General features: G+C 43.7%; 1 protein-coding gene across 3 annotated transcripts; it reads right to left on the minus strand.

Moving 5' to 3' along the window:
* On the minus strand, positions 1 to 24630 carry DNAJA3 (DnaJ heat shock protein family (Hsp40) member A3). 3 transcript variants are annotated; one of them, XM_016166639.2, is made up of 12 exons: positions 24396 to 24630; positions 19098 to 19231; positions 16404 to 16487; positions 15481 to 15681; positions 14321 to 14473; positions 11772 to 11919; positions 10631 to 10695; positions 9030 to 9158; positions 8365 to 8480; positions 7477 to 7574; positions 1822 to 1937; positions 1 to 1234 (listed from the first exon to the last, which is right to left on the minus strand). In XM_016166639.2, exons 1-11 carry the CDS (start codon positions 24604 to 24606, stop codon positions 1834 to 1836), a joined length of 1443 nt encoding a protein of 480 aa, XP_016022125.1. In that variant the 5' UTR covers positions 24607 to 24630; the 3' UTR covers positions 1 to 1234; positions 1822 to 1833. The 3 variants fall into 3 exon arrangements, with proteins under 3 accessions (XP_016022125.1, XP_036081653.1, XP_016022126.1); XM_036225760.1 differs by lacking the exon at positions 1822 to 1937 and adding an exon at positions 4888 to 4982 and having other exon boundaries at positions 24396 to 24625; XM_016166640.2 differs by lacking the exon at positions 1822 to 1937 and having other exon boundaries at positions 24396 to 24625.

Here is a 24630-nt window from a genome sequence, read left to right on the forward strand (position 1 = left end):
TAGGTTTTAAATATCTTTTTGCAGTAGATAATCTTATTTACATTGATACAGAATCATTTTACATTCTTAGATCAGACACTAATAGATGCTTTATTTTAGTAAATTATGAAGGAAAACAAAAAGGAAACTGCTCAGAAGTGTTCTCCATCAGCCTGTCTTAGCACAGCAGCAAGCAGGATATGGAAATACATGGAACCCGTACATCCTACAAGCTGAAGTTGGAGAAACTGTTTTGCTCTGGCTAGATGGTAGAGAGCCTTCAATTGTTTAGACTGTGCTTTCCTTTTCTGAACATTTATACAGGAAAAGATGATGATTCTTAGCACTGAATAATTCAAACGTACTCTGAAAACAGGTGTCAACAGTATAAGTGGTGAGAACTAGGCCCTGGCAGGAATCAGGGGCAGGGCTCCTGGATAAGGAGGCCGTTAGTCTGCTCCGGGCTGTGGCCAGAGGCGGCTGTGGTCCAGCAGAAGGGTGGGAGCCCCACTCGCCCGTGGCTCAGGACAACAGAAATCAATAGCTGGGGATAAGAGCCCACCCTGGGTGGGGGGTGGGGTGGGGGAGGACCGTCTGTCCCAACAAAGATCATGTCCCATATTAAGGGCAGCATTTCCAAGGACCCTCTTTGTGTGTCCCTCCCCAGCCCCAAGGCCCCCCCATTCCAGTTGCTTGGTACCTTTGGGAATTAAAACAAACTCCAAGAAGAGCAGGGACATCCTGCTGAGGGGTGTACAATGCTGGTGGAGCTTGTAGGCCCCAAGTTCCTGGAAAAGACGCCCTGTCAGGAAAGACTCATTCCAGAACCTCCTGGAGGTTTGATGAGGGTAAAATTAATCACTTCACAACTTGGTGCTGCTTAAGGCTTCATTTTTAAGCTGTAAGCATGGCCTTTAATTATTTACTAAGATTTCCACCACATTGGATTCCAAATTTGACTTTTGGCTCTGCAAGAAGTATCCAGCTGTCTTACTGTCTGAGAGAGAAGAGGCCAAGTTACCTACCCGTGGACAGGAAACTTCTACCAGCCCTTAGGCAGGTCACGCCTTTCTGCCCAGGGGCTGTCCATTCAGCGGAAAGGTGTGTTATCCCATGATTTGCTGTTGCCAAAGCAGTCCAGAGGGCCTCTGCAGGCAGGGCTCAGTGCTGCTATCCTGGAATCCTCCTGTCTCCGAGGTGCCCTGGCCAAAGGAGGGGCTGCTACTCCCGGCCTAGTTTCCAGTGGACCGTTTTCCTGAGCCAAGACACAAGCGGTTATGGTTCATTGGCATCGCAAGAGCAGCACACCCCTGGGGGTGAGCTATTTGCAGCTAACAGGGACCCGCACAAGTAAAATGTGGGTCCTGAGAACCCGCAGTGAACAAACCCATCTCCCGGCAGCCTCCCAAGGTTACACAGCCCTATGCCCCCAGGCAGAATGAGCACTGTGAAATAAGCAAGGAATTGGAGTGGTCTGAGTGCTAAGCCTGGCTCTGCTATGACTCACCTTCTGTGACTGTGGGCAACCTGGTTCCCACTACTGTAGGACGCAGTGTCCCTGGGAGCTGGTGGAGGGAGGGCGGGGAGGCAGCCCCCAGTGCAGCCTCTCGCTACAGTCTGGTTCAGCCCTATACTTTCGCTGACTTTACCATATCACCTAATGTGAGTGTCTCCATGGACCAAGAGGCCTGGCTTCACGGGGAGCGAGATATACTACGCCTGAGACTGGCACTTCTTCCAACTCCAGTGGGGGTGAGGGGTATGAGATTGGTTAAAGTGAGGGAAAACAGGGATTAGTTCACAAAGGGAAACAAAGGGGAAAAACCTCAAGGGTTTTCCTACCTCGGCTGGGTATCAGGAGGTAAACATTTTCTTAAGTTTGGAAAGGAATCCCTCCTTGTCCTCCCCAGCCTCAGGCCTAGCCTTGCCTCCTGCGGAGCTATCCATGGTGCTGCCACCTGGGCACAAACAGCAGAAAGAACTGGGGTCAAGGGCGCACACCTTCATGCATCCCATCCCAGGCCCCGCCTACCCCCGCCTGACCACCCAGGGGGCTCATCACTCAAGGAGCCACCAAATGCCATCCTGAGAGGAGAGACCACTCCCGAGTTGACCAGGGTTACCTCGCCTTTTCAGATGACTGAAGCAAACAGGCCACTCAGCACCTTAGTGTATATCAACTGCTCCCCAAGTCACTGGCCCACAAGAGGGAAATAAGAAACAGAGCCTGACAACCATCAACTGTTACCATCTTAACAACTGTAACAAAAATATAGTCCAGGTCCAGATTCCTTCCATGCCAGGCCACGAAGCTCCACATTAGCTCATTCAATCCCTAGGATAACCTCACAGGTAAATTTCACAGGTGAAAAAAACAAAAAACAGACATGGAGAGGTTATGTGGTTTGCCCAAGTCACAGAGTAAGTGGGAGGGAGAACTAAGTTCAAATCCAAGTAGTCAGACCCCAAAGCCAAGGCTCTTAACCACCATGCCATCTGCTCTAAGAAGGTGAAGAACACATGCCAAGACCAACAGACCAGCTTCCACACTCCATACATGTAAACATCTCTGGGACACTCAGGGAGGGACACACTGCCTCTCAGAATCCTAGGACATGTGCACTTCTTATCTGTAGTGACAGCAGCAGAGGATCCTGTATGTCACTATGCAAACTCTCCCCGTTTGGGGGCATCTAACCCTAAATGCTCCAGATAAAGAGAGGCTGCTCCGTTTCTTCAGGGCCCAGCATGAGACTCCCAAGACCAACTGCTACACAAACGCATCACTTTAAAGATCTGCCAAACACTACGCAGGGAAGGCAAACTTTTGTTATGAGTTAATACTAAAGACCTGGGCTCTACATTTTTTATTGTAGGGCACATTTTTAATGTGCTAGGAGATATATGCAGAGCAGAGTCAACAGCAGAGAAAAAATGGTCACAGTCCCAGATCTCAATCTAAAACGCCTTCCTCAATGAGAGGCTGAGGGCAACAGACCCCCTGCAGGGATGGGGTGAGGTCATCCTGGGCTCAGACCCCTGGGAAATCCTGTGGACTGGTATGCCCTCAGAGCTCAAAAATGTCCTCAGAGACAGTGGTGGCCCTGAAAAAAGTCATGCTAACAGAGGTGTGAGCAATCGCCAAAGCCAAGACAACCAGGTGACCCCCAATTCTAATGGCTCCCCAGATGAGGACCCCGGCACTGCATAATCAATGCGGCAGGTCCTTCTGAGAGGTGCCCACTGCCAGATGTGCCCTTCCTCAGTCCTTCACATCCTCTTCCTCATATAAAGGTGTAAGTAACAAAAAACATCCTTCTAACACAAAGGGATCCATAAACCAGAAATTTCCCATCACTCCTAGGCCTCCTAGAACAAGAGAGAACAAGAGTTTTGAATTTTGTTATGCCCTTGGTAAGGGGACAACAAATCGTGTGTGCGCACGCTCATTTGAGTGAGTTCGCATGTGTCACACTAGGCGCTACTGATAATGGAGATTTTAACATGCGACACATACTGTGCTGAATGCTTTACCTACATAATCCCATTTAATCATGTAGAACCCTATGAAGCAGGTGCTACTATTATTCCAAATTTACAGATGAGGAGGAAACTGAGGCTGAGAGAGATGAAGTTATTTGCCTAAGTCTTTGCTGCTAATAATGGCAGGGCTAGGACATGACTCTTCTGACCTCAGAACCTAAGCTCTTAACTACACCACCAGTCCCAGCGGGGCACAAAAACACGCAGTGACTGCCACCACCCCTCTCCCCCAACTCTGCCAAGCTAGTCACCCTGAGGGACGACGGAAAGTGGTTGTGCCCCATGGCCATGGCAGTATTTGAGCTATGGTGGCCAGTTTGGGAGAAACGGAACAAGCACCTGGTTAGTTGGTTAATAATTCATAACAAAAAAATTAGTAAAACAACAAAACACAAACACGTACCCAGAATTTTCCCTCACTCTTTATACCAGAAACATAGTCTTACCTCTCTCTTTCTTTTTAAAACCTAGCTAAAAGTAGTATGGGCTCCTTCAGGAATATTTACTGGTCAGGACATCGAAGGATATAAGCACTGAATTTAAAATTCTGAACCAAATGTTAGAAATAAACTGTGAGCCTCTGCACTTAGGTGACACAGTCCATAGATACATGGCTCTTCTCTCTCCAAGTCCTGACTTCTCTGAGAACCTGCCAGCGGTAGGAGGAGCATCTTTACAGGATGTCCTGGGCACTCAAGCACCTTCTGGTCTCATTACAAGATACAAACACCAGCGCTGTATTTCCAAAGCTGCTTTCAGGCATTTCTAGTCTGCACCTTCAAGTGACCACAGCTGGAGGCACTGCTCAGCCAACCACAGGCAGAGGTCCAACCTGAGGCCACACACGGGTTTCCTGAGAAGGGGTTATGTTTCTCTTTCCCTCAGAGCATTTCCCAGCCAATGGTTAGGAAAAAGAATTCAAATTAACTCAGCCAACATTTACTATGAACCAGCCTTGGGCCAGGTGCTATGCAAGGTGCTGGGGTCTCAAAGAAGAAACATTATAGTTATTACAGACAGAGATTCTGAGTCAGAGTGGTTTGATGGCTATTTGTAAGGTGATGCCAAGGGAAGAGTAACCAGATTACATTAACTACGTAAATCTGTGCCACCTCTTTGGGTCAAACCCCTAGTGTTATAAGAAAGGTCTAGCACTTATTTGGGTGTTCAATGCTTGCCCTGTTTTTCCTTATTACACTGTAGGGAGATGAAGGCAAAGACCCTCTCTCTGTGTGCATCGCTTCTTAGCACACAGTAAATGATAAATGAACATTTGTTTGAAGAAATGGAAGCCAACAGGACTCTAGGATCTGACTTCTGAGGACTAGACCCATCCCACAGATGGAGGTACAGGTCTATACTTACAGCTTAACTCCTTGAGCCATTTACACACACCGGCTGGCAGAGCGCCTCTCATTCTACTAACATGTCTCTTCCCTCATCTTCCTCTTGCCTCCGCCCTGCATAAAGGGGGTCTATGGTCAATGCTGTCAACCATATCAAAGAGAAACAGCAGGTGGAATTCCTGAATGATGAGTTTGGGAACGGGTTTCCACAGTTACAGCTAAATGTTCTTATGTGTGTTGTTACAAGAATTAATGATGATCCACAAACATAAACAATGAGCCACACTGTGTCTCTAACTCAAAAAGTCACACAGTAACCTCAGAGTGCCCCAATCTCCTATGTCTTTTTGCTTAAGAACAGACTGGGAAAGAAACTAGAGTCAGCCATTAGGGTTTTCAGCAGCATCAGGGAACAAAAATATACAAAGGATACTAAACCCACCAAAAACTTTAGGTCAGTTTCCTACATAACTGTTATCTATGACAAATGCCTTCCAGGTACTCTTTCCCATAATGGAAGCAAAAACACCCAGAAATCAATCCGTATCTGCAACCACTCTCCTCAGTCTCTAAGGACTCTCTAACTCACATGTACTTAGAGGCTATAGAAAAGACTACACTTTATCCCAAGAACCACTGATCACTGAATGCAACTGCTTCTAGTATAACTTTAGTTAATGTGCTTTGTTAAATGCTTGAAGTAAAAGATTGAGGCACTAAAATGAATAAGATCCACTGTTAATGAAGGTATCAGGAAATGGGAATCATACGTGGATTGTAAAACTAACTTTCTTCAGAGTGTAAGGAGAGGCTTAACCACAACCAGGTAGCAGACTGACAGTGCCAATTCTAAGATTCTTAAATGCCATTTAAAAAATTATGTCTAGGTGCCAAATTTCCCACTGGAATACAACTCTAAAGTGACAATGGGATTAGAAAAAATATATAATTTGGTATATCCATTTCACTTTATAAACAACTTTTCAGAAACCCATCCAAGGCATATATTAAAGTTAAGTTATACTCAGCATAATTATATCAACAAAATTTAAAAGAAAGAACTGACAAAGTTTAAGGTACACAGGAGGCTCCCAATAAATCCTGGCTAAATGAGGCAAGAGGGAATCAGCCATCCAGACAAGGAACCACAAATACAATGAGGATATTAAGGACACTCATAAACTGACAATATGATCAACTCTCAAGTTAAGCTATCGGAAAGGAGTTTAAAACAACAACTGATGACCACTAATACTCAACATTCTAATATCGTGAACAAGGCCCATATCCTTGTGTAGGGCTCAGCACAGGTAGACCTGAAGTTTCTAGGGAGTGGAGAAGGGATAAGGATGGCTAAGCTGTTTGCAGAACAAATCTCACATGTTACGTGACTGTGGGAACATTTAGGCTTCAGGAAGGAGAGCTGGAAGTGCACAACTAGAGTTACGTGGAATAACTGAAAATAATTACGTAGGAATAATTAATTCCCACTATTCCCACTTCTTTTTAGTTCAAGGATGTAAGAAAATAAGGGGAAAGTCTATGTACCAAATTATTTCAAACATGTGTCCAATCCATGTTTGGTCAGGCTACAGACAGGATTTGTGGAGCTGCTTTTTCAGAGAATTTGGTACCTTGGACTCAACAGGAGTTCAGCAAAGTCCATGCAAAGTCTGCTGCTGCTGGGAACCCAACCTGGGAGGGGAGAGAAGGGGAGGAGACGGGGTTTCCAAGACCAAGCCCTCCACCGCACTGGGAAATCTAATCTTTGCTCTGATCACCTGCTCTGAATGACCCTTTGCTAATCTAATGTATCACTCAAGTTCTGAGAACGCCAAAGGAACATCCAGGACCCAGACAAAAACAAAATGATGTAACGAGAAGGCAACATGTTATACAGCTGAAACCAATTACACCCTCAGCACAACCTGTCCTGACCGAGGAGCCAAACCAGCAGAGAACCAGCATCTCTACAGCAGAGCAACCCCAAGGGAAAAGGGCTGTTCCCATCGGCAAAGCTCCTGACTACAATCATTTTGGTATCAAATTACTAATATGTAACTACATTCTGCCATGGAGCATGACGTTTGAGCTCAGAGAAAATAAGGCATTTGTTTATTGCCAGAGGAATTCAAAGTTAGACCTGCTGGGAACAGGCAGATTTGGAGTCATATGACTGTGTTTTTTTATTGCTGTGGTAGCTGTTGTTTATAAGACACTCTACAATCTTGGTGGAGCACTCTGGGTTAGGAATGCATAAAGCCTTCCAATCCATCATCTACTAAGCTGTTACAGGAGCTCTCATGTGGAGATGTGCCCAAGGTCATAGGGCAAGTGGCAGAACCAGGGATAACAGTCAGAAGAGCAGCTCCCTGAGACCCAGGGCTGCTATCTAGTAGGAAGTGGTCTGGTACTAAGAGAGAAGGGAGGAGCAGCTGCATTCTGGAGCATAGCTGCATGCAGCTATTCTAAGCCCTCAGCTCCCCTCTTTCTACTGTGGTCTCTGGAGGCTCCATGAAGATGCTCAAGTGGTAACCCCAACATGCTTCCAAACTGTTCATCCTCTGAGGGACTGAGAGGATACCCACATGACACCATGCCACCTTACCAGTGCTTGTGTTAGTGACGCCGTTTACTGTCCCCTCCACGTCGGTCTCATCCTCTGCGTAGCTTAGGATCAAGCTGTGTTGCCGGCTTGTCAGTCTCCTGTGGAAGGAGCAGTTTCCAAGCATTCCTCTGGGCAGCTCTTTAAAGGTGAGGAGTTGGCTAGTCCCCACACAGAGCAGGAAATGCGGGAAGCCCAACCCAGGCAGAGGGCACACTCTGACCCTGAGAGCCACACCCTAGCTTCCATAAAGAAAATCTCCTACAACACCCTAAGTTGTTTTAAACAACTGTCACTGTGGCTATGCTACATAATTTACTGGGCTTACTGGGCGGGGGGCGGGGGGAGGGGGGGTTGGAGAGCTTTCACAGTGTGTTTATGTGTGCACACATAGGCAATTATCTAATCAAAAGGAGAGCTGGAAACCCAGTTCTCCCAAGCAGAGTCAGCATGCCTGTTCTATATCCACAGCACTCTGCCTGGACCTTTCTCCCAGAGGACACAGACTTCTGTGCCATGACCTGGTTATAGATCTGTCTCTCCCACCAACCAGACAGTGAGTGCCCTAAGAGCAATAATAATATCAACCAGAGCAACAATAGGTAAGTGTTCCCTGTGTATTACTCATTTAATCCTCCAATTCAAGGAGGTCAACCTTTTTCACTATGTCTACTTTGCAGATAGAGAACTCAGGTAGGACACACTTGATTTAAAGTAACCTGCCCAAGCCTCAGTGCTTCCAGTGGCAGAGGCACAATGGAGTCAGGCAGTCTGGTGGTGCTGAGCCACCACACTGTCATGCTGGCAGGTAAAAGCCCTCAGCTGGCCCCTGCTCAGTGGTGGAAGAGTGCAGAGATAAACAGGCCTCGCTGTGGCTAAGTGGGTGCTTACTTTGGAACTCTTATCTTGACATGAATGTAGTGATCTCCATAGCCATAACTGTTAATCCGCGGGATGCCTTTCCCACTCATTCGAATCTTCTGGTCTGCCTGGACCCCAGGAGGGATCTATAAGAAAAGGACATCTGTGGTTTTCCTTGGTTTCAAGTTGCTCAAATGAAAATATTTCACTAAATACAGACAATCTTACTCTTTGAAAAGAACTTGCATTTGGGCTTCTAGACAGAGCCCGGCAACCACCGCATGCAAACTGGCTAATAAGGTGGGTCCACCCTGAGAAGACCCTGTGATGCAGATTGTGGAGGCAGGTGGTTTGTGGAGGTGAACCAAGGGAGGGAAGACAAAGAGCCAGACCCAGGAAGATGTAAAGCCAACACAAGAGTATGTTGCTGAGGTTGCTCCCTGGCCCAGTACAAGAGGAGATGTGAGCCAGGAACTGCTGTCCCTGGCGATGGCACTCAAGGCCCACTGTTTATGACTCACATCCAAGGAATGGCCAGGCATTCCCCCTGCCTCCCCTACACCTCATCTTCCCTGAATCCCCGACATGCTAGTTGTTCAAAGGTTCTAGCCATCTGTCAGCTATTTTGCATTTCAAAAAAAGAAAAAAAGCAATGAAGTAGGAGCGGGGCAGAAACACCACTCTGGCCCTCTTACCGTCACGTTGATTGTCTCGTATAGGCCCTGAGCTCGGGCTGTCCCCCCAAGGATAGCCTGAGCTACAGAAATAAAAAGGTCGGAGTGGATGTCTGCGCCGTCCCTCCGGAACACGGGGCTTTTCTGCACCTAGGGCCAAGCATGAGAGATGGCATCATGCACAGAGAGGTCCTTCTGGAGACTGGACACTAGCCCCAAGTCTCGGCAGCCCGAGCTCAGGGCCTGACATTTGCTCTGCCACCTTTGTGCCTGCAGCACCACACTGAGGGACAGAACAGACTTTCACCAAAGCACAACACTACACCAGGCTCCAGGAGTGCCACGTCACATCTGTTTCTATATGGCAATGCAGGAGCTCCTGGACTTCTTCGGGCTCAGAAAAATTAAGAAAAATGGGCTTTTTGGACATTAAAACAGATCTTACTTTACTAGAAAGTAAAGAGGAATACAAACTGATTCATATAGAAAGGCAAAAGCAGTTTTCCAAATGGTCATTTGGCATGCACTGCCTTCAGGACAGACTGACAGCATTAGAATCATTTTGATTTTATAAGCAGTTGTGTCTCAGACATTCCTTGCCTTCCAGTGATTTCTTCTCTCAATTTCTTCTCTTATTATTAGATGGAAACAGAATCTGAATTCTCTACCAAATTTTTCTCGATTGGCTTCCAGCTTGCTGTCTTTGTCTTTGATTTCTCAATCTAGAAGATTCATCCTTTAAATTATTTTTGTTTTAAATTATGAAATATTTCCCATGTATATAAACTACAAAATAGATAATATAACACTACAAATAAGATGTTACAAATGCAAGTGAAGTCTCCTTGCCTCTTCTTCACCCCTCCGGAATTAACCACTATGCTGAATTTAGTATGTGTCATTCCTACAAGCATCTTTTTACTTTTACTACATATTTACGTATCTCTAAATAATATATAATACCATCTCGTGTTGGTTCAAAACTTTACATAAATGACCTTCCCTATATATTCTTGCAACCTTTCTTTCCCTCTGTTACTGAGAAGTCTCATTTCACATGTGGTCCATTTTCTTCCTTCTGACTGTTCTGCGGTCCTGTGACCACAATGCAGTTCACCTGGCCATTCTCTTCTCCAAAGACAACAGGTTGCTCTGTCTTACTATAATGAACAAGGCTGCCACACACACCTTGTGCATATGTCTGTAGCACCTTTGAGCTTTTCTAAGGTATATATCTAGTAACTCCCAGTGGAAGGTGTTATCTCCTTTAGGGTTTCCTTTAGCTCAGAAAACTGGGTTTGCCCTTGTAAATAGTAAAACTGTCCCTTTGGCACTTACTATCCCTACCAACAATTTGACATGCAAATAAAAACACAAGGGGATATGTTTTGTTATCCTGTTTCTGACTTGTAAACATCTCGAGGAAGCTTTATTCTCTCCACACCTAAAACAAAAGCTTGAAGGTAACATATTTAATAATCCCACCAAGATGGCCATTGTTCCCTGGGAAACGCAGACCACAGAATGTGCCGTCTGAAGCTCCCACCTCTCTCATAAAACTCAGCCACACCCTCTCCAGGAGAGCAAGGCCCCAATGGAGACTGTGCAAACAGATCACCTACCCTGAATGTGATGAAAATTTCCTTTTTTCCTACAGGCATCCTCACAGTCTGGCCATCCTCGACTCCTGTAAGAACAAAAGTTCAAAAGAGAATGATTATTTGGGGAACTCCCAAGGCAGTTTCTACCCTAGATCCATTTACGACCCACCAAATTCCTTACTCATTCCTGTTTCTTATTAACAAGGAACGCTACAGTTATCAAACATGGCAACAAGTATGACTTTTCAAAGGTGTACTACACAATAATTCATAACTGACAAGAGCACCTTTTTTCTATTAATTCAAGTTTACTGAACACCTGCTTCCTGTCAGATCTACATAGTACCTCTGGGAGTATACAGTCCGGTAGGGGAGATGAATACTAATCAAAAAACATTAATAATGTGTCACTACAAATGGAAGCATGTTCTTACAAGGAAAAGGTCACAACTCCAGACTAAGGTACATCTAAGGAACAGGGAGGGTTCCAGAAGGCTTCCCTAGAGAAGGGACAACACTTGAGCTGGGAGCTCCAGGAGAACAGAATTAACCATTGAAACAGTAAAAGGTGAGTTTCAGACACTTTGCATTCACAAAGCTCTGTTCTAGGAAACATTACGGCCTGTTCAAGGGACTACATGAAAGTCAGGAAGGTTGCAAGGCAGAAAACAAGGGAGGGGCTAGCAAGAAGGAAGGCTGAAGGCAGCAGCAGGAGCCAGGAGAAGAGGCCAATTCTCAACCCCCAAGAGTCACTGCAGGGTCTTTGACAGGGTGAGTGACATGATCAAACCGCCCTGTTGAAGAGTACCCTGGGACTGAGAGCTGGTTGCAGAGAGCGATCATAGGGTGCCCTGGGGTCCAGGAGGAGGTGTGGTGGTACAAACTGGGCTGGTGGTAGGGACAATGCTGGCCTCATAGACTGAAGATGGAGGTGACAGAGGAGCTCCTTCACGCATAGGAAAAGGTGGACATGTCAGGTACCTTCTCCCCAATGTGACATTTAAGTGTAGATTTTAAGGATAACTGGTACAAAGAGGAAAATGCAAGGTGATTCTAGTTCCTCTAGTTGGGGGCTCCAGGGCTTTAGCTATGGCTTTTGCAATGGCCACCCCACAATGCTTTGGCTCTTAGCCCCCTATGTGTGGAGGAGTCCAGGACCCACCAGCAGGCACGGGGATCACCACTTTCTTCTTCTGCTTGGCTTGTCCTGCCCCTCTGCATACAACACAGGGAGACGTGATGATGGTGCCTCGGCCACCACATCTCCGACACGTGGAGCGCATCACAAAAGGGCCTGTATTTATGGTTTCCTGATAAAAAAAGGAGAAAAATGGAACCCTAAGTACACTGGTAAATTCTGACAGCTGAGGCTCTGGGACCACAAGGTGTGCAAGGGTAATGTATCATTAAAGACTCATGCTTTGTATGCTATGCATTACAACGGACTGCCTAAAAACACAGGGGTACTGGCTCAAACTGTTAATCTGACCTAGAACCCACCAACTTCTGAATTCCAAATCACCAAGTTGATTAAATGAGACTAAAAAGTGAGATACTGCCTATCTATAGAAGTTCCTGAAACCTCTGGGAGCTCAGCAAGTACATTTTGAAAAGAGTACTCCCCCTCGAACTACAAAAGTTAATAGTAAGAAAACAGGAAAATGAAGAGGAAAGTGAAACTGGATGCATTCAGAGATCCCAGTCTGGTCACTGAGCCTGTTACTGCCCACTCCAAGGAAGGCGCAGCACAGGCCTCTCTGTCCCCTTAGGGACACATGGGAAGAGCGAGCTGGGCTGAGTTTTCCAACTCTCCCCACCACCAGGGTCCCCTCCCATTATCCTCATGCCCCAGCATAGGTACCCAGGAGCAATAAGGCAAACAGCTCCTCCTGCAGGCAGTGGTGCTGCTCAGGCTCCTCCTCCTAGAGTCTTCTCTCTCTTCCCCACGTCAACCATCCCCTTCCTAATCCTTCAGAAGCCTCCCCCCACCCCTCCCAGAGGTGCTGGGGCCTTAGGATTTGTGGCCACTCCCGTCAGCTCCTCACTTGACATTTTAACCTAACATATTTGGATATTCAATTATCAAATACACTGTTGTGGCAAATCAGAGGACACAAAAGATACGTAAAATAAAAAAAGTTATTAATCTCCCCACCTTGACTCTCAAGGTAACCAACTCTATTAAGTTTAGTTTGAGGTATTCTTGCCACAGCTCACTCTCTCTCCATAAAAAGAGCCTTTTTTTAAAGTGAAAATGTTATGGTTTGAATATATTACATATATTGCTCTGAGATTTGCTTTTCTTTTTATCTTAATAATACATCATGAGCATTCTTCCAGGCCAATATATAGAGATTCCATTTTCCATTTTAATATTTATGTTTTAATGCTGCAGAAAAAAATCTCTACAGATGTTTCCACTTGCATTTCCCTAACAGCTAGTGAGAACTGTTTACTGGTCACTTGCATTTCCTCTTCTGTTCATTTTGACCAGTTTTTCTTATGAGCTACTGTCTCTTTCTCATGATTCTGAAGGAGCCCTTTACATATTAAGAATACTAATCCTTTAGCAAATGTGCTACAAATATTTTTTCAGTCTCAAACGGTACGTTTGGAGAGAAACACGTTCACTTCAGAATGTTAAAAAAATCACAGGCCTTGGAGAAAGGACCTTAGTAGTGAGAGAGAACAGAAAAGTCGATTAAAAAGCATCTAAATATCTGTAACAAGTGGCAGCTCGGCTCACAGGATAGTAGCCACAGGATAGTAGCCACAGCGAATTCTCATCCTCTTCAAGAGCACCCTCTAGAGGAGTACAAGCTCACCACAACTTTGTTATTAATTTCAAAGGGAAAAATAACTTTATGTGAAAAATCCTGGTGGATACTACCTTGATTATGATTAAATGTAATATCATCACTAATGGAACAAACTGACACCGTGTGACTGTCAACATGATCCTCTGAAAAGGGGATACCTCGAAAGTATGAACCCGAAATGAGGAAAATACTACAAAGTAGCTGGCTTGTATTCCTGAAAAATGTCAAGGTTGTAAAAGAAAAAAAAAGGTCGAGAAACTGTTCCAGATAAAAGGAGACAAAGGATATGACAAGCAAATACTATGTAAGATCCTTGATTGGATCCTGGACCAGGAAAAAAAGGACATTGTAGGGACAATTGAATAAATTTGAGTAAGTGTGTTGCACATGTGCATACAGAGACTACACACACAGGGAGGGGGAAGAGGATGGAATGAGCACACCAAAAATGACAAAGCAAATGGGACAAAATGTTAACAATCGATGAAGCTGGGTAAAAGGAATAGGGAGTGGTTCTTAATACTGTTCTATAAGTTTGAATTTTATCAACAAATTACCAAAAAGAAAAAAAATAAATGATTATAGGTCAAGCAAATATAAGTGTCCCTGACAGCCCACAGTTGGTTTCAAATTATCAAAATATCCCAAAGTGTATTTTTAGAGAAGACCGCAGAGCTTCCTTGCTGTGTATATTGTTGACCAAGACAAAGTACTCCTGGAAAAATACAGAAGGTTCTAGATAAAGTAGTCCTACCTAGTTATGAGCTTTCAAAGCCTTAGGTACTACTAAAAACATCCACAGGAGCACAGAAAAAAAGGAATGGTGGGGAGAAGTGTGGGTGGGCAAGAGGCGGGAGTCCCAAGGTAGCCATGGGGGCTCCACCCCACTTACCATGCCAGAGCCGCCACAGTAGTGGCAGTGCTGCACCTTGGTGCCAGGCTCATTCCCCTTGCCATCACACCGCTCACAGGTGTCCATGATGTTCACAGTGAACTCCTTGTTGACACCCTTGGCAGCTTGATTGAATGTCAACTCCATGATGTACTAGAGAAATCGAGAGATGGTGTGTCATCTTTCTTATAATAAGGTAGGCGCTAGCCAGAGGTTTGCAGCAGTTAATTAACTTTAACTTTTAAATACTTTAGTTTTTAGAGCAGTTCTGGTTTATAGCAAAACTGAGAGGGAGGTAGAGAAATTTCCCACCCATCAGAGCAGGTCCCCACCCAGGTACAGCCTCCTCTCCCATCATCATCACTCACCAGAGTGGTAGATTCTTTTAATCAAGGATGAACCTACACTGATACACCATAATCACCCAAAGCCCACAGTTTACATTAGGATTCACTCTCCGTGTTGTACTTTCTCTGGGTCTGGACAAACGTATAATATGTATACATCATTATAAAAACATATAGAGCATTACTGCTGCCTTAAAAACCCTGTGTTCTGCCTATTCATCTCTTCCACCAAGTTACTTTACTTTTTAACTACTTTACTTATCTGTACTCTATGAAGTAAGAATGAATGAGATTCAATTTACTAATTCTGTTCTACTTCTCAGAATTTTTAAGAGGTAATGTGTTTTAATTTAAGTGAAAATACTTTTCGATAAACTATTCATGAAAAATATTGTATAGTCCTAACAAACAGCTTGAACAATCCACAATCATAACTTAAATCAAAAAACATTCCCCTTCTCTCTTCAACTCTGATGTCTTATTTGGACATAAATATGGAAGAGGTAAGATTTGGATTGAGCTCTCCTACGATAATGTAGCAGCTCTAGATAATATACGCTCTAATAATGGACTCTGAGAGCCTTAGGTGCTGCCCGGGCAAGCAATTACAAGACTGAAGTCAAAATGGAGGTACACATTATCACCTATACAATTTTTCAAATATTGGAATTATTTCCTACCAAAATGGCTGCCTCCGGATCACTCCCTTTAAGCTGCTTTGCCTTTTTCTTTGAGAAACAGAAACTGATAAAAACTATTTGCATCACACTTAGCAGCTAAAATGTGAATAGTTCTTCAAAACAAGCAGCTTACCTCTTGAGGTTGACTGAATACACTTTGGAAATCTCCAAAAGATGATGATGAGAACTCTCCAAAGATCTTCCTAAACAGCTCCTCTGGGTCAACAGTGGGGCCTCCTTTCCAGTAGCTCTGCCTGGAGTCTCCGGCTCCAGGATCAAAGCCAGCAGAGCCATAGGTATCATATTGCTTCCTCTTCAATTCATCACTCAGCACCTACCAAGAAAGGCGCAGCAGTCAGGCTCCTGGTCTCCCAAGGCTCAGGGACACAGACATCAAGTACAGATAATGGTATTGTGTCAACGTTAAGTGTTCTGATTTTGACAAATACACTGTAGTTATAGGAAAGCACATTCTTGTTCTCAGAAAATACAGATTCACTTAGGAATAAAGAAACACAATGCCTATGACTTACTTTCAAATGGTTGGGGGGCGGGGGCGATGTGCACACACACAGAGCAGATATGTGACATATCCTGAAACCTTTTGGCATGGTCAAAGTCTGGAAAGAAGGTCCACTTTTAAATTACTCTGGGATTGTTTAGCAGTTGCTTCATGTATGTTCTGCCCCTTTGATTATATTTTAAATTCCTCCAGGGCAGTGATGGTCCTCTACTTTTACAAGACCCACCATCCCCACCAGATAGCCATGCCCTAAGTAGGAGGGCAGTGATGAAAAAGGTGTAGAACTAGTCCAACAAGGAGTTCCCAGACCTGGCTACAAGTCCAAATAACTGGGGAAAGCTCTGTTAATACAGACTATTGGATCCTATTTTTCATTGAGAATCCAAGCTAGATCTAGTGTGAGATCTGGGAATCTTTTTTTTATTTTTCAGTGAGGTGCTCTGGTGCAGGAACACAGCCTTCATACTAGACCTTGACACATCAGGTCACCATGTACAGCACACTCCGATGCACACAATGGTGGGTAGCGTTACCTCATAGGCTTCTGCCAGCTGGGAGAACTTCTCCTTGGCTTTGGGATCATCCTTATTCGTGTCTGGGTGATATTTCTTGGCAAGCTATGGAATGTAATGGTAAATTACTATGGACACAAGATGATTACTAAAACTGAACCCCAAAAACCAGTCACAATCTCACCTCCTTTATAGCAGTTATCGCTCTAAGATTTTACAAACAATAGCAATTCCTAAAACAAGGTTTAAGATGTTAAAATAAACTTCTCTTCAAATCTGAGGTATGTACACATTTTTCAACCACAACAACTCTCTACCAAAAATAACAAACTAATTCTTTAGAACTTGGGCACCTTTGTGAAAGATACAAAATAGTGTATCTGGTACACTATCATCTATGTAAAAAGAGGAACATCTATGTAAAGAAGAATATAACATATCATCTATGTAAAAAGAGGAACATTTACTGTATAAATTATCTTTGGAAGAACATACAATAAACTAGTAACACTAATTGCTACAGGAGAGAAGTAAATGAATAGGAAGAAGAGTTTTCATTGTATATACCTTTTTACTTTTTGAATTCTGAAAAAGGAGAATATAGTACTTATTCAAAATATAGAGTTAAATATTTTAAAAAAATCTTGCTCGACTGTGTAGAGCACACACGGTGTGCTGAGCAGCTCTAAAATGAAGGTTACCTTCTGGCTGCACCAAGCAGTGCTGTGTGTTTTGTAGGTGTTCAGTATCTTTGCTGTGACTACTGAGCTTTCAAAGTCAAGATTACCAGACAGGTTCTTTCTATGAGGGCAAGGAAGTGCACAGAATCCTAAAGCTGACAGTGACTCAGGAGGCCATCGCTAGCTCCTTCACTACCAGCACTGGCTGTTTAATCTGCTTCTGGAGATGCTAGTCCTCATAACAGCATATGGAAACATGTCAGAGGCTGTATGCTAAGCCCTGAAGTGGAGACAACGGCAGGCGGATGTGGGTCTCAAGCATGGTCAGGAGATCACAGTGGTCCAAAAGGCAAGGCTGGTTCCAACGCCAAGGCACGATATGCTACAACACTCAGAAGATCAGCACAAGGAAGGCTTTCACAGTCAGAAAGACCTGTATTTTCGTCTCGTATCTGCCACATATTGGCTGTGTGGCCTTGGCTATGTGTCATAACCTTCCCAACCTCCTGCCACGAGGATTAAATAACATTTTATCAAGGTCTGACCCCAGTAATTGCTCCCTAAAGGCCACTTAAAAAATTTCCAGTTTTAAAGTGGACAACTTTACCTAATCTTTTTATTTCCACAACTAAAAACCTGAATAGTTCCCTACTCTCTCTTAAATTAAGTCTCTAGCACTTGCTAAAGGCCTCAAATGCCCCATTAATTTGGCCCCTGCCTCCATCCTCTCAATCTTTTCCCACCCTTGCATTCTCCTCCAGCTCTAAAGACTTGCTGAAAAGCCACACTATTCATAACAAAAAAGTGGAAACAATCCAAATGCCCACAGGTTGAAAAAGGGATAAATAAAATGTAGCATATCCATGCAACATAATATTATGTGACCAGTAAAAGGAATAAAGTACTGATACATGCCACGATATGGATGAACCTTGAAAACATTATGCTAAAGTGAAAGAGGACAGTCACAAAAGGCCAGTGTATGATATCATTTCTATAAAATGTCTAGAATAGGCGAATCCATAGAGACAGAAAGTAGGTTAGCAATTGCAAGGGCAGAGAGAAGAGATTCAAGTATAAGTGCTAATGGTATGGGGTTTCTTTTTGAGGTGTTAAATATGTTCTAAAATTTACTGTGGTGAGGATTGTACACTTTTGAATATACTAAAAACCAGTGATTTATGCACTTTAAAAAACAGTAAGAGGAAGTAGCCAATGAAGCTTTTAGGTCTGGTCTTGATCAGTATTTGGTTCACAAATATTGGGCTTGGACAAAGTTTTTGCTCACCCACCAAAAAAAAAAAAAAAAAAAGAAAGAAAGAAAGAAAGAAAAATTTAAGAACCATAGTAAATTTTTTATAAAGATAATTAATTTCTGTATTTAACATATTTAATTTAAAGATCTCTTCTTTTTTGATACTATTGCTTTCCTATTTTTAAAGCATTAAAATGCTCTTTTATCGAATGACATTATAAACTGTACCGTTATTTTTAATATCTATGTTAGGCAAAATAGAAAAGCTGGTAATCTGACACTGGTGCCCCCATTTTTTAATTTTGTTCATCAGAGCAAAACTCTGGGAACCACTAGTCTAGATAACTCACATGCCACTTTACCAATTAGCCCTAACGCAGTGTGGGCTATGACGACGGGGAACTTCACACTTTCTGAGTTAAGAAGTAATTCTAAGTCCATAAACTTTTATCTGAATGTAAAGAATGACTACCTAAAACTTCAACCAGCATGTCTACTGATTCAGAAGGTGCAGAGTAAATTTAAGTACAAAAACAGCTGTTGGAAAAGATTTTTTTTAACCTCTGGTTCTGACTCTCCCCATTTTCTGAAGTGTTAACCAGTACAGCATCATATACCGAGAAACACAGCCCAGCAAAGCCCATCTTATCGTATCATTCTATATTGTCAGCTATCTGTGTCCTATACACATGGGCATACATATTGCATTGATCAGGATCAGACTAGATCAATAGCACTCCTTCTACAATCTTGACTCTAAAATCTGGCTTCCATACAGACCTGGTAATAGGCTTTCTTGATCTCTTTCTGGCTGGCATTTCGGGGCACTCCTAATATCTGGTAATAATCCTCTTTGGCCAAAGGGGTGCTCGTGTGGAAAGAGGCAGTACAAACAAAAGGGTAACTTTTTATTCCTAAAAAAGAAAAAAGGAAATAAAAATCACTCTGGGAATATGCTCAACAAAAGGAAATTGTGAATAAACAACCAGAGAGGTTACACCTGTGAAGAAACAAATAGGTCACAGCTTTAGGGCCTATTCTCCTCCAAGCCCACTGGAGATCAAAATTACTGCACTTCAAAAATGCAAAAATGGCTAAGGCCACTGTATATGAAGAATATAAAACAATGTCAGTATAAAACTGGGGTGAGGGAGGATCCTGCTGGAATACACTATTGCGTAGACTCATTTAGCCACCAAAAGAACTGTACGCCAGATAGGGTCTGCACCTGAAGATGATTAAAAATTAAAAAAGAACTTAGTTACCGTTACACTACCAGAGCATCTGCCACGTGCCAGGTATTTCCACGTGCCTTGACTCACTTAGTGCTTAATAACTACCCAGGTTATTTTCCTCTACCATGCAATCTTGGCCATCTGCTTACTGGGTGGTGCTGAGTGTGGTCCCTAGACCAGCATCATCATTGGCTTGTTGGAAATGCAAAATTTCAGGCCTCACCCCAGACTTGAGTCAGAAACTGTGGAGGTGGGGTCCAGTAGGCCTTGTTTAACAAGCCCTCCAGGTGATGATTCTGTCACATGCTCTAGTTTGAGAACCACGATGTTAATGAAATGATTCTCAGTCTTTAGAGTCATACATCTCTCAAAGAATCTGATAAAAGCACTGACCCCTTCCTCTAAAAACAAAACATATGCATAGACACACAGGTTAAAAGGCCCTGTGCCAGAACCTCTGTTTACCAGAGTAGAAAACCTGAAAGGAATCAAAGCACATGACAGGCAACCACATGCCCTGCCTCCTTTCAGGCCTCTTGCATCAGCAGCTAGGAGAAAAGGCCAACAGACATATCTACTCAACTGCCCTCAGTGCATGAAGCAGAGCACTAACTTGGACTGGCCTGTCACAAAGTAGCTGGGGGAAATGCTCTACAACCTCAAGTCCTGCCTCCTATCCTCAACCCACTCTGTGACAACTGAAAGATGGGGAGGGAGAGGTTGTGGGGGAAAGGGGACCAAGTCAGGCAGAAGGGACAGGAGGGTCAAGAAAAAGAATGAGGATCATGAAGCAGCTCCAGGTTTTTAAGTCAAATGTTAGCCTATAGAGGAAACTATTCAGAAAATATTCACTGAGCACCTACCAGGCACTAGGCTCCATGCTGGGGATGTGGCAGTAAACCTTTCAAAGGCACTGCACTCCTGGAGCTTACATTTAGTCAAGATCTTAACACTGTACTAGCCACTGAGGATACAAGATGTATAAAAAAGTCAAAGCTAATGCCCTCAAGGAGTCTAGTAGGGGAAGTGTGGGCAGCAGTGTGTGAAGAGACATGAGCACACAAAGACATGAATGAGAATACAGGAAAGGGTCACCTAACCAATCAGGGTTTCTTTATCTGTATGCCAGTGAAGGAAGAGATCATTTTCCTCCTTTGAGGTGGGGCAGGGAGCAGGTCCTGTCCAATTGTTATGGGCTTAATTGTGTTCCCCACCCTCCAAATTCTTATGTTGAAGTTCCAATCCTCAGCACCTCAGAAGGTGACTATATTTGGAGATAGGCTCTTTGAAACAATCCTGACAAAACACTGACCTTGGACTTCTAGCCTTCAAAACTAGAAAAAAAAAGAATAAGTTTGTTTTTTAAGCCACCCGGTCTGTAACACTTTATTATGGCAGCCCTAACAAACTAATATACCTAGTATGTGTTATAGGATGTTTTGACGCACTCCTAACCAACTAGTTACCAGTAGCACCCCCTCCTGCCCTCTCCCTACCAAGAGGGGAACTAAAAAAATGTCTCCAAACATTACCAAACATTTCCTAGGGGGGTAAAATTACTCCCAGTTGAGAACCACTGGCGACCAATTTCTAAGAAGTTCAGGGAAGGTCTTCTAAGGCACATGATGTTAAACTGTAGAAATTATGTAGGCTAAGAAGGGGTTTGAATCCATTCAGATATACTCCTCTAGTCCTGGCATTATTTGCAACAGTATCCCTTCACTTTTAAATACCCTGTTTGGGAGTGGTTCAGTCCAGTGCATTTAGAAACTGTAAGTACTATGATGAAACCAGAGACTGCATGTGTATGCACACGTGTAAGGAACTGGTGCATTTAGGAACTGCAAATTCTGTGATCTGACTAGAGACTCTGTATGTGTGTGCATGCCTGTATATCATGGTTGCAGTACAGGGGTGGTTAGAGATGATGATTAAAGGGATTTAAGAATAAGCAGAAGGGCCTTGGAGCTATGCTAGAATCTGGATTTTATCCTAAGGGTAACAGGAAGCCACCTCAAACAACAAACAGAGTTTCCAAAAGGAAGAGTTCTCAAAAACAAACAAAAAAACCCCAATGAGGATTGGGAAACTACTTAAAATTAATCTGAGCACAAAAGACACCAGGGCGTTGAGTATATTCAAGATAAGGGATAATCCGACAATGAGTAGGAATGGTCAGAATAATTAAAATCAGAAACAGGAAGAAAATCTCTATTTTCGGTATCTCCAATAGTTGTTTCCAGATGCTGCACCTTAGAATTCCTGGAATATAAAAAGCAGACAGAGTGGAAGCAGTAGAGGCTAGGAGACCACTGTCATCTTTGGTCAGATTTGATAAAAACACTAGAGCTAGCTAGTTTTCTAGCCCTCCTGTGCTCAATACCCTCTCCACTCCAGAATGAGTGGTTACCCTGGCAGGTTCCAGCTTCTCCCGCCCACCCCTTCCAAACTAGAAGGTGGAAGCTGGTAGTGGCAAAAGCTCTGGTAGCTGCAGCCTCAACGTTATGAGCAGAGAAAATGGACTTGAGTGAGATTGGTACAAAACCGCATGTGGATAAAGAGAAACCATATTTAACTATTACAAGTTTGATGACTTTTGACATTATCCAAAAAAGCATCAATGATTAACAATAATTAGAAAGAGTTCATTTAATAGGCAAAATTTCCCCAAGACATGGCCAATAAATGGTTTGTCCTTTTTGGAATAACCTAGAATAAGATTAGCCTCCAATTCATTCCATGAATGGCCAACCCACTGTCAAATAACTGCCATCCTTCTGCCTTTGGGAGACAAGTAGAATTTAAAAATGTTGGTTTTATGTTATACAATTGTACTAATAGATTTGAGATGAGACTGCAGACCACTGTTTGGAAGCTAAGTTGAAGACTTTAGATGTGATGTCAGAGTGCACCTGGAAGGATGCCACCTTTCACCTGATACAAAACATGCCCATCATGGGCTACGGGTCGGGAGGATAGCTGACTGCATACAGTTCCTTAGTAATGGCCACATACAAGGCTCAGTACTTAGTGCTTCTCTCTGCCTGTCTCTCTCTCACACACATAGTTATCAAAAATGTTCCCCACAACTGTACAAATGTGATATGAACAAATTTAGCTTGATATTAGAAAATGTCAACAAAACCTAAAAATGGACACTTTTGCTCATACCAAGAAATACGGAATGATATTACTCCAAATAATCCTAAAGAAACCTGGACAGACTATTGCTCCATCCATGAGGAAATACAGGTGGCAGGAAAAGAATTTAAAAAATGGGATCACTTAACCTCATATCCAATCCAAAACCACATCCAATCTTGTATCCCCTGTACCTAGAACAGTGGCTGGGATATGACAGGCCCTCAATACTTGTGAATGAATGAATACAATTTCATAGTTAAGAGAGGCTCAAAGGATCTTGGAAGTTAAACAGGGTTGGGCCTGGTTGGTACTTGGATGGGAGACCACCTAGGAAGACCAGGTGCTGTAGGTGTAAAAAATAAAAAATAAGGGATTGTAAGCTGCCAAGGTCCTTGCTATCTGTGAGGTCAACTAAGAGTTGCAAGGAAGGAAGAAGGAAGGAAGGAGGGAAGGAAGGAAGGAAGAAGGGGAGGGAGGAAGGCTCAAAAGGATTAAATAATCACCCAAGTCTCTCTCTCTCACACACACACACACACACACACACACACTGGTAGAGACGAGTTTGCTCACTGTACAAAGTAATCACAACTACTGGTATTTAATGACAGTTTTACAAAACTGCACCCCAATAGGACGTTATTTTGTGTAAATTATCTGGTCTGGGCCCTTTAATTAATCATCTGTGTAATGTTATAGACAGTTTATCATTTGCACTAATTCTAGGGGACAGAACCAATCAACACAATTCAGGCACATAGACGGTTGTTCAATGATTCCTCCCTTTCCTTCTGTCACTATAATGGAAGTCATCCAACACACAGCATGAGAAACTATTATGGCTAAGCACCTAAAGGGTTAATAAATACGAATGCTCTACCACCCAGGCTATTAAAAAAGCAGCAGGTTTTGAATCAAGGCTCCATCACTTCTTAACTTTGTGACATTCTACAAGTTGTTTAATATATAATCCTGTTTATCTACAAAATGTAATAATAATAGTGTCTATCACATGGAAATGATCCATGCCTAGTAAATAGTAAGTGCTCAATAAATGTTTGTTTTTATTATAATTACCAACGAGGACTTCTAAAAGAGGTAGTTAAGTGTAATCTTTGATTTACACGACTTAGTTGAAAGAGTGTAAGCTATAGAAGTGCAGCTCCGGGTTTGGGACAACTCTTATCTAACTTTATGACCTTGGGCAGGTCAGTTCCTCTGCTAGAACCTCAGTTTCCCATTCTTTAAAAGGAGGATGATGATTTCCACCTCGCGGAGTTGTTGTTACCATCAAGTGAGATGAGGCACAAAGTGCCTTAGCACAAGAGCAGATGCTCACCGAATGGCAGTTACCTCTTCCCTTCCGCTACCGGCTAGAAGGTGGAGGAAAGAGAAAGGAAGCGAGCAGGGGAGCAGTGACAAGTCAGAAAGAGGCCTCCAGAAATGTTGACGGAGAGGTGAAGGTTCACGGCCTACGGGGCGTTTCACCCCCGCGGCCAGGAGATCCATGCAGCTCTCCCTTGTTCACCGATTCTGAGTAGTCACTTGGGCCTCTCTGCTTCCTGCCTGCCCATCTCCCTAAGCAATTCCACATACACGTGGGAATATACCCTCCACCCCGTTACCCACGTAGCTGGAACGAGGAGAGTCATTCCCTTCCAGGCCTTGGAGTCCCCGCTCGGGCGCTAGAGCTTGCCCTCACCTGTGAGGCTGACACCGGGTCTCAATGTCAGCAGCGCCCCGGGGCCGCGAGCTCCCAGGGAAGGCGTGAAGGCTGTAATGCTCAACTTGCGGCCCAGCAATGTCCCCACCACCACCCCCCTTGACGGCCGGACCCCTCTCCCCGCTGCAGCCGGCAGCCGAGGAGTCCCCGCAGCCACCAGCAACCAGCGTGTGGAGCACCGCGCCGCCATCTTGGCCCGGGGACACTGCGCCTG

The sequence above is a fragment of the Rousettus aegyptiacus genome, unplaced genomic scaffold (assembly GCF_014176215.1).
Source record: "Rousettus aegyptiacus isolate mRouAeg1 unplaced genomic scaffold, mRouAeg1.p scaffold_m13_p_8, whole genome shotgun sequence".
In the NCBI taxonomy this organism is placed as follows: domain Eukaryota; kingdom Metazoa; phylum Chordata; class Mammalia; order Chiroptera; family Pteropodidae; genus Rousettus; species Rousettus aegyptiacus.